Source organism: Oncorhynchus mykiss, chromosome 19 (genome assembly GCF_057628025.1).
Source record: "Oncorhynchus mykiss isolate SJ-2025 chromosome 19, ASM5762802v1, whole genome shotgun sequence".
NCBI lineage: Eukaryota > Metazoa > Chordata > Actinopteri > Salmoniformes > Salmonidae > Oncorhynchus > Oncorhynchus mykiss.
Genome location: NC_143040.1, coordinates 38630499 through 38646134, shown reverse-complemented (window position 1 = coordinate 38646134; position 15636 = coordinate 38630499). Strand labels below are relative to the sequence as shown.

General features: G+C 45.0%; 1 protein-coding gene across 50 annotated transcripts in view; it reads right to left on the bottom strand.

The window, feature by feature from the left end:
* The window catches only part of LOC110497637 (gephyrin), a 117964-nt gene that overhangs the window by 18330 nt on the left and 83998 nt on the right, over positions 1–15636 (bottom strand). For 12 of the 50 annotated variants that reach the window (XM_090210951.1, XM_036954628.2, XM_090210949.1 and 9 more), the window contains 3 exons: positions 5224–5265; positions 3741–3815; positions 2103–2168 (listed from right to left, as the gene is read on the bottom strand). The exons of 17 other annotated variants lie outside the window; for them this stretch is intronic. In XM_090210951.1, the coding sequence (XP_090067077.1) occupies positions 2103–2168; positions 3741–3815; positions 5224–5265 (183 nt within the window). The remainder of the gene's footprint in view (positions 1–2102; positions 2169–3740; positions 3816–5223; positions 5266–15636) is intronic. 21 more of the 50 variants (XM_036954620.2, XM_090210961.1, XM_090210957.1 and 18 more) reach the window with 3 other exon arrangements.

Below are 15636 nucleotides of genomic sequence, written 5' to 3'. Positions count from 1 at the left end.
AATTGGGCGTGCAAAATTATTCAGCCCCCTTAAGTTAATACTTTGTAGCGCCACCTTTTGCTGCGATTACAGCTGTAAGTCGCTTGGGGTATGTCTCTATCAGTTTTGCACATCGAGAGACTGAAATTTTTTCCCATTCCTCCTTGCAAAACAGCTCGAGCTCAGTGAGGTTGGATGGAGAGCATTTGTGAACAGCAGTTTTCAGTTCTTTCCACAGATTCTCGATTGGATTCAGGTCTGGACTTTGACTTGGCCATTCTAACACCTGGATATGTTTATTTTTGAACCACTCCATTGTAGATTTTGCTTTATGTTTTGGATCATTGTCTTGTTGGAAGACAAATCTCCGTCCCAGTCTCAGGTCTTTTGCAGACTCCATCAGGTTTTCTTCCAGAATGGTCCTGTATTTGGCTCCATCCATCTTCCCATCAATTTTAACCATCTTCCCTGTCCCTGCTGAAGAAAAGCAGGCCCAAACCATGATGCTGCCACCACCATGTTTGACAGTGGGGATGGTGTGTTCAGCTGTGTTGCTTTTACGCCAAACATAACGTTTTGCATTGTTGCCAAAAAGTTCAATTTTGGTTTCATCTGACCAGAGCACCTTCTTCCACATGTTTGGTGTGTCTCCCAGGTGGCTTGTGGCAAACTTTAAACGACACTTTTTATGGATATCTTTAAGAAATGGCTTTCTTCTTGCCACTCTTCCATAAAGGCCAGATTTGTGCAATATACGACTGATTGTTGTTCTATGGACAGAGTCTCCCACCTCAGCTGTAGATCTCTGCAGTTCATCCAGAGTGATCATGGGCCTCTTGGCTGCATCTCTGATCAGTCTTCTCCTTGTATGAGCTGAAAGTTTAGAGGGACGGCCAGCTCTTGGTAGATTTGCAGTGGTCTGATACTCCTTCCATTTCAATATTATCGCTTGCACAGTGCTCCTTGGGATGTTTAAAGCTTGGGAAATCTTTTTGTATCCAAATCCGGCTTTAAACTTCTTCACAACAGTATCTCGGACCTGCCTGGTGTGTTCCTTGTTTTTCATGATGCTCTCTGCGCTTTTAACGGACCTCTGAGACTATCACAGTGCAGGTGCATTTATACGGAGACTTGATTACACACAGGTGGATTGTATTTATCATCATTAGTCATTTAGGTCAACATTGGATCATTCAGAGATCCTCACTGAACTTCTGGAGAGAGTTTGCTGCACTGAAAGTAAAGGGGCTGAATAATTTTGCACGCCCAATTTTTCAGTTTTTGATTTGTTAAAAAAGTTTGAAATATCCAATAAATGTCGTTCCACTTCATGATTGTGTCCCACTTGTTGTTGATTCTTCACAAAAAAATACAGTTTTATATCTTTATGTTTGAAGCCTGAAATGTGGCAAAAAGTTGCAAAGTTCAAGGGGGCCGAATACTTTCGCAAGGCACATATATATATATATATATAAAATCGGCCAATTAATCGGTATCGGCTTTTTTGGTTCTCCAATAATCGGTATCGAAAAATCATAATCGGTGGACCTCTAATCTATAGAGAGATATATATATAAAATACTGTCTGCAGTACGTATATAACCCCTACCTGGAACCTCTGAGACCCAATGCCCCTGGCCTTAAAGGAGAGTGACACATGAGCAAGCTAAGGTCTGGTGGAACAGACGGAGACCCTCTCTACCACAGTACACACAGTACGACCAAGATTAAAATCAACCAACCAACCACAACTCAAAAAAAGACCAGCACTACTGATGACACACCGATGCAGTCAAAAACACTGACGGGGAGAGCAGAGAGAGCGAGAGAGAGTAGGAAGGGATGAGAGTGAGGAGGCACAGCATGGTCCTACAGCCCACACGAACGAAAGCGAGAGCAGAAATACGTGGCATCTTAATGGAGACAAGAACAGAGGATGAGCAGAGAGAAAAAGACTATTGAACGGAACTTATAATCCATAGATTCCACCACCACACGATACAGCTACTCAAAACAGGAGAGAATGTATGTTAGAATAATAAATAGATTGCTACTGAGGAAAGAGTGAGTGATAGAAAGGAGAGAGAAACAGAGAGAACAACAGAGGGGGGGGGGGTAGTTACTCGCGAGTCGTAGGTTCTGCTATGGCCTCTGTGGTCCTCGTTGAGCCCCTCCAACCTAGAGTGGAGCTACAGTACAGTAGCATATGGACAGGGCATGACAGAGACAAGAGTTTTACAACAGACAGAGCAGAGGAACGCTGGGAAACAGTAGCTACAAGTCATCAGCAGTGTAAGGTTAGGTAACCCGCCAGGGTTGAATGAAACAACAGACAGTCGGAATAAACTGATCTGTAACCCAACTAGAGGTCGTCAAGTTCTGGAGTTGAGACGTGAACAGCTGTACCTGAAGGTAAAAGTGAGGGAGGGGATGAAGTGATAAAAAGAATGAGAGAACACAGAACGATGTGTGCTCAGGGCGAGGAAGGATGACTGAGCAGGTGCAACACAGCGTTACTGAAAGTAACACGTCTCAACACAGATGCACAGTAAGACACTGAGCCGTACTGACCCGGGTACTGGTGGGGGCGGTGGTGGTGGAGGGTAGATTTAGTAGAACCACCTGTTAAAACAGGTCTGTACAGTACACCCATCTTAGTACCATAAGTGGAAGCGAAATAATGGCCACGCAGGCAACAAAACAAAGGCTAGCGGTGAGATGAGGTGAAGGTCGGGGAAATGGGATACGGAGGATTCTGTCAACATTGGCCCTGTGTAACACTATGGATCAACCCGCCGAGGGCTGGAGATCAACGAGTTAGACTACATAAATAATATATAAGGCAGGAGCTCAGCTCCCCTTAAGCGCTCAACCTAAACAACAACAACAACACTGCATTAGACAAAACAGCGACTACACAGAAGGATGAGAAGTCATCACAATAGCTGGGACACAACAAGACTGGAGGGAAAATATCTGAAAGGAGACGGTCTCTAGGGAGATGCTAGACACACACACACACACACACACACTCCACTGAGCAGATACGTAGGCAGGCAGCTGCCTTATGTTCAGGCAGGCTCGTCTGCCTTTACCATGACAACGGTCTCACAGGAACATGCCAAGTGGAGGGAACACAGTCACTCGCTTCACTGTGTGGTCGCTGATGCTATCCATCTGCCAGCACTGGGTCTCTCCCTCCCTTTCTCTTCTCTCTTCTCTTCCATCTTTCTTCCGCTGCTCATTATGACCGTACCAGACGTCATGGATGAAACAGCGAGGCGAACAGAGAAGGGAAGGATCGGGTGAATCATTGAATGAATAAATGGCAGAGTGAAGAAATGGATGAACGGGAAGGAAATATGATTGTTTTTTGCCAGATGCTCCAAAAGACACTGAGAAACGGACACAGGGACAGCACACACACACACACACACACACACACACACACAATGTCCACGTTCACAGTATGTCATCAAGATGAGATGTGAAGCAGAAACAGATGAGTTAACATGTTGATGAATGCCAATGAGGACTGATTACTGGGGACTAAAAGAAAGACATGAGAGCGCAATTGAAAAACCCCTTACTAGGTGATTACCCAATCAGATGGATCAATCATAGCCTGTGGGTCAGGATGGCAATACTGCTGAATGCCCTCTAGTGATAAAGGGAGCCTGTCACAGACCTGAGACGACAGGAGGCCTTTCTGATGGCCCTGAGAGTGGCGTGTGTGTGCGTGCGTGCGTGTAACCATTTACCTGGTCCAAGGTAGAGTACCTAGACTGGAGCGTGGTGACCTCATCCAGGTGAGCCCTGAACTCTCTCCGTGCGGCCTGGAGAAAGCCACAGGACAGTCACACACTTGGTCCACACACATTCCACGGACAACCATGCCAAACACACACATAACATAACACACACACAACTCCAATTCCCACCCGTCAAACCCACTACAAAGCAAGCACACCTGCTGAGACTGAGATGAGAGATGAGAGATAGAAAGAGACTACACAGGTAATGACTGACTGCAATGACTAACAATTATGTAAACAAACAAAGACAAATCAAACATGAAAAAAGTTTTTAAAAACCGCCCTGAACCGTATGAATATGAATCTACCATTTATACGTTAACTATCATCGACTCAGTCTGAAAACGTTGCGGTGTCTTAATGATCACAAAGCAAAAAAAAACACGGTTGCTCATCCCATGGTTCTATAGGAAGTGTGATGATTAGGACACAAGGGTATTTTTAAAATTATCCATCTAAGAGTGGATTCGATTTGAAGCCTAAGGAACAAAAGAGTGAGGCTGCCTCGCAAATGGCACCCTATTCCCTTTATAGTGCACTACTTCTGACCAGAGCCCTATGGGCAATGGTGAAAAGTAATGCACTATAAAGAAAATAGGGTGCCATTTGGGAGGCAGACAGAGAGGGTTTATAATGAAGAGAAGCGAGAGTTCAGAGATTGACTCTGTCTCCCCTACAGCTACACTGTGTGTGTGTTGCAGCCCAGTGTGTGTGTGCATGACTGTGTGTGTGTCGCAGCCCAGTGGGTGTGTTCATGACTGTGTGTGTGTGTGTGTTGCAGCCCAGTGTGTACGTGTGTGACTGTGTGTGTGTGTGTGCCGCAGCCGAGTGTGTATGTGTGTGACTGTGTGTGTGTGTTTGCCGCAGCCAAGTGTGTGTGTGTGTGTGTGTGTGTGTGTGTGTGTGTGTGTGTGTGTGTGTGTGTGACAGATACTCCAGGTCAGCGCAGGAGGTCATCAGTTTGCACGATATTGAGGGGCTTTGGAACAAGGGAAGGATAAAACAAAAAGATATAGAAAAATGATGAATAATGACGTTCTACAATAATAAAAAAAGGGTTGAAAAATAAAACATGAGTCAAACAAGAACACTTAGCCGGTAAACTTAAAAACTCAAGAAATAGCCTACAACAAAATAATACTTTTAAAACCTTATATAGAGTGTCTCCAGATGTATAAACTCTTGGGTCATCAGTGAGATGCATGCCTGTTTGAGAGGTTGGGGGGGATTACAGTAAGGGGAGAGGAGGGGTGAGGAAGGTGGAAGGACATAGGGAGGGGACAACAGGAGGAGGAAAGGATGGTGGAAGGGTCTCGAAAAGGGCAGGAAAGAGGGTATCCTACGGAGGATGGGAGATAGAAATGAGGGTGGGGTGGTGGATGGGGCGGTTGCCATGGCGACGCAGGAAGATTGACACATGCTGAGGTACCTCAGAGACACTATAAGTGGATGAGCAGGAGGGGAGCCGGGCCTAGGGACGGTACCGTGGAAGAGAGCGATAGGGTGAGAGGGAGAGAAGGGGGGGGGGGGGAGAGGTGAGAGAGATAGGGGAAGAGGGGAAAGGAGGGAGAAGAGAACAGATTTAACACACAACAGCCAGTGGCAGCCGCAGGCAGGGCGAGGCAGGAGAGGGAGGACAGACAAAACAGCGTCCATACTGGGGTGGTGGACAACAGTTGCATCTCACACTGGCCCTGGATACAAATACAAGGCAGGAAGAGGCCTAGTTAATGTTGACAGTCAAACAGGAGTGTTGTCCTATGGTTACGCACCCCTACGCTACTGTACATACAAGACAGAGACCTATCCTCACAGTGTTAAGTTCGATATTCAATCCAAAGACGCCTGGAATGATACTACGATAAACCATCACGGTGCTGCAACAGAAAGCAAAACCCAGCTCAGCAACAAAGATTTGCTTTTATTACATGTGAAAACTACAACGAGAGTTGTGTCACACTGGCAAATCAAATGGGCTGCTAAAGGAACAACTGCAGAAAAGGATTGGCTTCGTAATAGAGGATGAGACTGGTGCTAAAACAGTATAGTGGATGGGATGGGGTCACACACACACAAAAAAAAAGGTCAAATAAGGGGAGCATATATTGGTCCTGTTTCAGTGCATGTAGAAGTGGGTAAACTGTACGAGTATGAGGTGTGAAATCTGTTTTTTTTGGGGGGGGGGGCATATCCCAACTCCCCGAGACACCATTGGAGAGTGGGGTCACGGCCGGGGATCAGACATTATTGATGGCCACCCTGGAGCAATTAGGGTTAAGTGCCTTCCTCAAGGGCAGACAGACCGATTTTTCCCCTTGTGGCCTCTGGGAATTCAAACAAGCAACCTTTCGGGTTAATGGCCCGACTAGGCTACCTACCTAACCACCTCACACACAGGGAATCACACTTTTAAAAAGGGAAGGTGGTATCACACACGTCGCTTGGGTTAGGCTTTAGTTTTGCCAGTTTGTTCACGTATGAGTCAGGTGGCTACATGCACCTTTTCACCTCGTGTTACTAATCTGTCGGACCCGGTGACGTGCGTGCGCATCTCTATATCAACCATAGGGTCCCTGTGGTTCTCCTTGAGCTGACCTCAGACTCCTGCTCCAATCATCAATCAACGTCTAAAGGGTGTGTGTGTGTGTGTATTACAGGGGGGCGTGGGGTGCAAGGACAAACCAATGGACATTTATTACAGAGACAAGTGGGAGTATCATGGGACTGCTGCTCAATACTGATGGTTCAGAGTTTCAAAACACACACACCAATGATAGACTGAACAAACATATAAAAGCCGCATCAAAGATCACAGAAATGTTCCATACGCACAAAAATATTATTTCTCTAAAATGTTGTGCACAAATGTGTTTACATCCCTGTTCGTGAGCATTTCTCCTTTGCCAAGATAATCCATCCATCTGACAGGTGTGGCATATCAAGCCTCTGATTAAACAACATGATCATTACACAGGTGCACCTTGTGCCGGGGATAACAAAAGGCCACTCTAAAATGTGCAGTTTTGTCACACAGCACAATGCCACAGATGTGTCAAGTTGAGGGAGCTTGCAATTGGCATGATGACTGCAGGAATGTCCACCAGAGCTGTTGCCAGATAATTTAATGTTAATGTCTCTACCATAAGCCGCCTCCAGTACGTCCAACCAGCCTCACAACCGCAGACCACGTGTAACCACGCCAGCCCAGAACCTCTACATCCGGGTTCTTCACCTGCAGGATGTGTGGGCGAGCAGTTTGTTGATGTCAACGTTGTGAACAGAGTGCATCATGGTGGCGGTGGGGTTATGATATGGGCAAGCATAAGGTACAGGCAACGAACACAATTGCAATTTGAATGCACAGAGAATCCGTGACGAGATCCTGAGGCCCATTGTCGTGCCATTTATCCGCCGCCATCTCCTCATGTTTCAGCATAATAATGCACAGCCCCATGTCGCAAGGATCTGTACACAATTCCTGGAAATGTCCCAGTTCGTCCATGGCGTGCATACTCACCGGACATTGAGCATGTTTGGGATGCTCTGGACCGCCATGTATGACAGCGTTCCAGTTTCCGCCAATATCCAGCAACTTCGCACGACCATTGAAGAGGAGTGGGACAACATTCCACAAGCCACAATCAACAGCCTGATCAGCTCTATGTGAAGGAGATGTGTCGTGCTGCATGAGGCAAATACTGACAGGTTTTCTGATCCCCGCCCTTACCTGTTTTTTAAGGTATCTGTGGCCTACAGATGCTAGCTGTATTCCCAGTCATGTGACATCCATAGATTAGGGCCTCATCAATTGATAGAAATTGACTGACTTCCTGAAAACTCCGTAAAGTCTAAAATTATCGCATGTTGCATTTATATTTTTGTTCAGTATCATTAGTAACATGACTGTTGTGTGAAATGATGACATGGTTCTGTCAACACGAGGGGGAAAAAGGCTCGGGGAAATAGATATTCTCCCACAGTTAGCCTTATTTACCTGCAGTGCTGAAACTCACGTCTGGACAGTCGCCAGGTGTGTGTGTGTGTGTGTATCCTTAAGCTTAGCAGTGTGATCCCTGGATAGAACCAAGGTGATTATAGCTTTCTCTCTCGAGCCCATCCAGGGCTGACGATGTTGTTCGACATAGCCAAGTGTGTAGTAGCGGAAAGCATAGCCAACCTATCTGTGGCGTGGCATCGCCCACTCTATAGCTAGATTAGGTTGGCACACACACAAAACACTTCACCGCACACACACGCGCTGCATCCAGACGGAAGTGCAAGGCCTCTGGGTAAAAACAGAAGCTCCTGTTCCTGCCACTCTCCCTCTTCATATTTTCTACCGTAATGTTTGTTCTCCCTCTCTTATCACCCTCCATCTCTCTCTCTCTCTCTCTCTCTCTCTCTCTCTCTCTCTCTCTGTCTCTCCCACCTGATTTGTCCTGAATGCTGTGCCTCACTCATAATCGGTTTACGCTTGTTCTTTATCCATGTGTACAGCTCAGGCCAAGAGCCAGCAGCCCGTACTCATCCCCAGAGGGCACCACTCTGGAGGCATGCAGAACCCCTCCTCACCCCGGCCTCACCCCAGGAAGAGGGTAGAAGGACCCACATACACACCCCCGTCCTGTGGAGTTGACTAGAGCCAAACAACCCCATATCACTGTAACTGGACTGACAGTGAATTATAAACATTATGAAACAGTCCTTGAGTTCTGCTGCGCTGAATGTGGGCGATTCTGTCTAACTCTCGCTCCATGTTGCAGGAAACTACTATGGTGACCAGAAGCACTACAACCGTCACACACAGAGAGAGAGACAGAGAGACAGAGAGGGAGAACCTTGTGTTGCTCTGACTAGTAAACAACCTTGCACAATAGCCATCTCTAACTAATATTGATTTCATGATGCCAGTACAAAGCTGCTACAGACCCAGAGAAAATGAGTCAATAGATCTGGATGAAGCTACAGCACACTAACATCCAAGTCCTGGCTTTCTGCCAATACCACATCTAGGTACAGCAGCAAGACAGCATTATCACCCGAGGCCAACATCTGAGACCATGTCATCTAGAACCACTTTATCTAATGCAGTACTACTAGTCCAGTTTTCTTCCCTACGGAGAGAATGGCATGCCTTCTATTCGGATTTCAAAACTCACTCGGACCTTTTTCGCAGAGAAATGTGTTTGTTCTATATGATTGTGATTTGCGTTTAGTGTATTGGCGTGTATATTGATGTGTATGTTCGATACAGGGCTCATCTGTAAAAGAGACCTTTGTCTCAGCATGACTCCCTGTCAGAATAAAGATGACCTAAAACATTTAAAAATAGACCATTGGTGAGATAGCCAGCTACAGGTTTCAGCAAGCCTAGATAAGCAATGCTACTGTGTGTTAGTATACCCCAGGAAGAGTAGGTGCTGCATCAGCAACAGCTAACGGGGATCCAAATAAATAAAAAATATGAAGATGAGAGTGGTAGCTAGCTAATTGACAACAGTATAGTACAAATTGAGCTATAGTACACTTTTTTTGTTACAGTCAAAACACAAACCAACACACACGTAATACACCAACTACTCACAAAAGAGACACAATCTCCCCATCCCTTCAAAAACAATAACCCTTCAACACATGCAGAAAGAGCCACCAAAGCACAAAACCCAAGTCAGTCAGTCAGTCAGGAGAGAAGAGACAGGCTGCTTACCATGCTTTATCCTGCTTCTGACTAAGAAGATGTAGTCTCCCACGCGCTCACTGGCACACACACACACACCCACCCCACACAGGCTCAGAGAGGAAGGGAGTGAGAGTGAGAGAGATGAGGCAGCAGAGAAGGCAGGGAGAACACAGCAGGCGAAGTGAGAGAGAGAGAGAGAGAGAGAGAGAGAGAGAGAGAGAGAGAGAGAGAGAGAGAGAGAGAGACTGTAGGACAGGGAGAAAGAGGGGGAGTGAGGGAACGTGGAGAAAAGACAGTGAGATAGAGAAAATGAGAGAGAGAAAGAGAGTGAGCAGTGAGAAAGCAGGCGAGAGAGAAAAGAGCAGAGAACAAGAGAGACAGAGAGAGAGAAAGATAGAGGAGGAAGATGAGCGAACATCAGGAGCTTGGAGCTAATTCTGGACGTGGCTGTAGCAGCTGTATGCTGGCATGTGTGTGTGTTGTCTTGTGTCCTCTTGTGCATGTCAGTACTGATGTGTAATGCCTGCAACCCATCCTCTGTTGGTCAGGGCAGAATGAAAGGATCTTAAGTAGGTTAGACAGTAGTACAGACTAGGAGAGCAGAAACACACACACACACACAACTGTCCTTTACAATGCACTGCTTTAAAGAGAGACAACAGCGAGAGCATGGGGAGTGGAAAGGAGGAGTGACAGAGAGAGAAAGAGAGACCATGGCCATATATGTGACTCACCGCCTCGATTCGGTCTTGTGTAGCAACATTTGAAAGTGTGTGTTTTTTTTTTACATTGGATAAAAGTAGAGACTCAGAACTAGAAAATGGTTTAGTATTAATGGCAGTTGAACAAATGGGAAAGTAATTGTGCTTTGAAAGTTAATGAACTTGTAGCCCCATTTTTATTAGAAAATAGCCCTTGAATGTTTTGGTACACCTACTGCAGAGCTGTTCTTTGTCTACACCCATTCAGCATAGTTCACACCCTCTTAAGCCTTAACCCCATCTCTTTAAGGATTCACATGAGGCTATGTGTTAAACAGAGTGAGTAAGTACACTTTATCTAGTCTTTGGCCTATATCCTATTCTGACTTAAGTGCAGGTTGTTGTTCTTCAAATTACTGTCTCTGGTAAACACACACTATATCAAACTAAATCAAAAGTTTATTTTTCACATGCACAGGATACAGAAGTTGTAAACGGTACAGTGAATCTTTAACTTGCATAGTAGCAATATCAAGAGTCAAAAAAAATCTCTCTATTTAAAAAAAAAAATGTCAATGCCAATAGAGAAAGAACAAAATAATATACAGTATGAACAAGAACAATATCAATAACGATATCAGTGATACTGGTGATAGATACGGTAGTTACAGTGCATTTGGAAGGTATTCAGACCCCTTGACTTTTTTTCACATTTTGCTGCCCCCTACCCTAGAGAAGTTAAAGCACTATTCTAAAATGGATTAAAGAAAATGTCCTCATTAATCTACACACAACACCCCATAATGACAAAGCGAAAACAGGTTTTTAGAAATGTTTGCGAATGTATTAAAAATAAAAAACAGAAATACCTTGTTTACATAAGTATGGGGTGGCAGGTAGCCTAGTGGTTAGAACGTTGAGCCAGTAAGCAAAAGATTGCTGGATCGAATCCCCGAGCGACAAGGTAAAAATCTGTCATTCTGTCCCTGAACAATGCAGTTAACCCACTGTTCCCCGGTAGGCCTTCATTGTAAATAAGAATTTGTTCTTAACCTCACTAGGGTAGGGAGCAGCATTCGGAATTTTGGATGAAAAGCGTGCCCAAAGTAAACTCCCTGCTACTCATTGTTTCAGGCTTTTACTCTGAAAAATGAGGGAGAAACACCACGTTCAACGAGTGGACAGGGGAAATTTCCAGACATGAGTCCAGCGTGTGACCGGGAGCGCATATTTCTTGTTTTTATTTTCTATTGAATAAGCTTTTGTCCAGTTGAAATACGATTGATTATTTATGACAAAACAACCTCAGGATTGATTATAAATATCGTTTGACATGTTTCTACAAACTTTTATGGTACTTTTTCATCAGTCTGTTGTGACCACGCTTTGTTCCATTGGGTTACTGAACAAAACGCACCAACAAAACAGAGGTTTTTGAATATAAAGAGGCACTTTATCGAACAAAACAAAACACTTATTGTGTAACATGGAGTCTTGGGAGTGCAATCATATGAAGATCGTCAAAGGTAAGTGATACATTTTATTGCTATTTCTGAAAAAAAGGTTAAAAATGTTTTTCTAAGTATTCAGACACTTTGCTATGAGACTCGAAACTGAGCTCAGGTTTCCATTGATCATCCTTGAGATGTTTCAACAACTTAATTTGAGTCTACCTGAGGTAAATTCAATTGATTAGACATGATTTGGAAAGACACACACACACACACGGTCCCACAGTTGACAGTGCATGTCAGAGCAAAAACCAAGCCAAGAGGTCGAAGGAATTGTCCGTAGAGCTCAGGAGACAGGATTACTGCAGCATTGAAGGTCCCCAAGAACACAGTGGCCTCCATCATTCTTAAATGGAAGAAGTTTGGAACAACCAAGACTCTTCCTAGAGCAGGCCCACCCAGCCAATCAGGGGAGAAGGGCCTTGGTCAGGGAGGTGACAAGTATACAATGGTCATTTCTGGCAGAGCTCCACTGTGGAGATGGGAGAACCTTCCAGAAGAACAACCATCTCTGCAGCACTCCACCAATCAGGCCTTTATGGTAGAGTGGTCAGACGGAAGCCACTCCTCAGTAAAAGGCACATGACAGCCCGCTTGGCACATAAAGTACTCTCAGAGCATGATTCTCTGGTCTGATGACACCAAGATTGAACTATTTGGCCTGAATCCCAAACGTCACATCTGGAGGAAACCTGGCACCATCCCTATGGTGAAGCACGGTGGTGGCAGTATCATGCTGTGGGGATGTTTTTCAGCAGCAGGGACTGGGAGACTAGTCAGGATCAAGGGAAAGAGGAACGGAGCAATACAGAGAGATCCTTGATGAAAACCTGGTCCAGAGTGCTCAGGACCTCAGACTGGGGTGAAGGTTCACCTTCCAACAGGACAACGAACCTAAGCACACAGCTAAGACAATGCAGGAGTGGTTTCTGAATGTTCTTCAGACAAGTCTCTGAATGTTCTTGAGTGGCCCAGCCACTCACTTGAACCCGATCCAACATCTCTGGACAGAACTGACGCTCCCCATCCCACCTGACAGAGCTTGAGAGGATATGCAGAGAAGAATGGGAGAAACTCCCCAAATACAGGTGTGCATAGCTTGTAGCGTCATACCCAAGATGACTTGAGGCTGTAATCATCAAAGGTCAGAAAACATATGTAAATGTAATTTTCCCATTTTTTTTTTTTGCAAACATTTATAAAAACCTGTTTTTGCTTTGTTATTATGGGGTATTGTGTGTAGATTGTTGAGGGGGAAAACAATTTATTCAATTTTAGAATAAGGCTATAACGTAACAAAATGTGGAAAAAGTCCAGGGTTCTGAATAATTTCTGAATGCGCTGTATGCATACAATCTGGGGTAAAGTGACTGAGCAGCAGAATAAAATACTAGCAGCAACGTATGGCGTGTGTGTGTTAGGAGAGAGTCATGTGAATGTCCATAGAGGCACTGCAGATAGACCAGATGACTAGGAACTAGCCCCCAGTGATGCACTGGTCCGTACGCACCCCACATGAGCAAGGGAATCTATATTCGGAGAGCCTGTCTTTGCGCTGCCCTTGACTTTGGTGCAGGGCATGTGATGTCCATGGTCTCTCCGTCGCAAAACTCCCTGATCTTCTCAAAAAAGATACGTTTGTCTAGCCGTGTCCAGTCCAGGTGGTGCTTGTACAGGGAGGAAGGATGTCAGTGGTGCGCAGCAGCTGAAACCTGGTCCAGACTGAGTTATATATTATAAACACCGGATTTACAGAGATTTTCAGAAAGAGAGAGCGATACGGAGAGAATCCAATGACAGATGGAGTCCCTTCTCCCTGTATACAGTAGGCTGTATCCCATGAGAAACTGAAAACTATTCCCCTCGAATGGACCAGCTGGCTGGCTGGCTGGCTGGCTGGCACACACACACACACACACACGCTGGCACAACACAAATTCAAATGCTCACGCCAATGTTCCCGCAAATTATTTTCCGCACTGAGCAAATTTGAGGTCTGCTGAGCGCAATCTTGAACATTGTGAAAATTCTGTGCAACTTCCAGCACGCGTTCACTGTGGCTGTACCGCTTTAGTTACAGTTTTAACAGTTTCCAAGTAGGCTCTGTGGCTATTTGATCATAATGCAGGCCTACCATAAAAAAACAAAATGGAGAAAACTGCATCCCATAACATTTTAGAAGCCAATTGTGTGGTGTTCAATGTAGGCCTACATTCCAAGAGACTTTTGAAAAAAACAAAAAAGCATGCAGGGCTTGACATTAACCTGTTTATCCAATTGTCCTCCAGACAAGGAGGTGACTCAAAATTGGGTGTTGTTTGATGCAAGAAAACACATGAAAAAATATGTATATTTCCCATACCTTTATTACAGAGAATCAGACAAATTATACTACCCTCTGCCTATTGGATACTTTGCTGATTCAAGACCACCTCAATACAACACTGGCCCTTTATGACATAAAAAACTAAACTCTTAGCCTCTTATAGGAAGCAACCACTCCTCCATTGTCAACTAGAAATGAGCTATAACTGGGCTAACTAGCAAAGAATATGAACAAATGTGCACGTGGCTACATGCAGCTCTCGCTTTGATCTCAAAACAAGAGCATCTACTCAGGATCGCTCATGATGTAAACACAGTCCAGTTCAAAGTGAATGGCACAGACAAATATATGGCAATGGCTATTTGCATATAGGCCTACTGCAGCTCGGGCCTGAGTCGTGGATGTCAATGCAATAGAATTCCACTCCAATGCACCTGCCTGCAAGTAAATTGCACAGTTCGTTTTGCATAATAAGTCTTGCATTGTTAGTTTTGTTTCGCTATGTTACATTGAAAGTGGCTTATATTGCATTGATTCGAGCACAATTCCCACAGTAAATTGAAAACGTTGATAGTGCTAACTAAAGGGGAAAACTCTAGAAAGATGAGTGAAGTTCAAGCTCGTGCTTCTCTGTGCTGACTGATATTTCATCTGCACGGCAGTCCGAGGGGAGCTGGGCGCAGCTTAGATGGAACAGTGGCTTACACACAAGCACAGACACGCACAAATGTGCACGCTCAGACACACACAGCGAGAGCTGTATGGATCTCTCTTGCCATGTCGGTCTCGCTGAGTTTCTGTGCATTGAGAGCTCTGCTCTATGTTTGTGCTGTAGCCCATGTGCCTGCAGGGCTCAAAGCATGTGTGTACGTGTGTGTGTATGTGTGCGTCTGTGAGAGACAAAGAGCGATGACTGTGCCCGAGTGTTAACATATTACCCCGGAGCTAATCACACACAGTCATGAATTGCTCACAGCACAGGAGCTGCTTATGTAACTGAGGCAAGGCAGGTTGATATGTGTGTGTGGGTAGCACTGTTTGAGACAGTGTGTGATAGAGGATCAGATGTGTGTGTAGCCGAGGTAGTGACGGTTAGCGCTTCATCCCCGCCTTCACACATCATACAGGGTCTGTGGCTGCACAACGCTGATACTGTAAATATCTAGGGTAGAAAGACTAATCATAGGGGCAGTTTCAGAGAGGGAGACCATATCCTTCTATGTCATGTTCATATCGATCTCTCTCTCCCTCGTATGTCTCTCGGTCTTCCTCATTGCGCTGACACAGTGTGCGGCGGACGGACGGGGTTACCAAGGCAGAGCAGTCAACGGTGCTTGCGTGCCTGTGTAAGCCGCTCAGCCGAGGCGGAGAAAAGGATTTTGCTCTATTTTTTTCAAGCGGTGCCGTCGTTGTTGACCAATCACAGTAGAAAATGTAGCCTGCGAGGAGCTACGTCAGAACATACATTCAACAGCATGACCAGCTAACTTGCCCACTAACTAGCTAGCTGGATAAAATATCAGTTTAGAGTCACATTAAACAATAAAAATCATTGTTTTCGAATCAATTTTTGTATAAATAATTTCTGTTGCATGAATATACGTGTTTTATGCATGCTTATGGT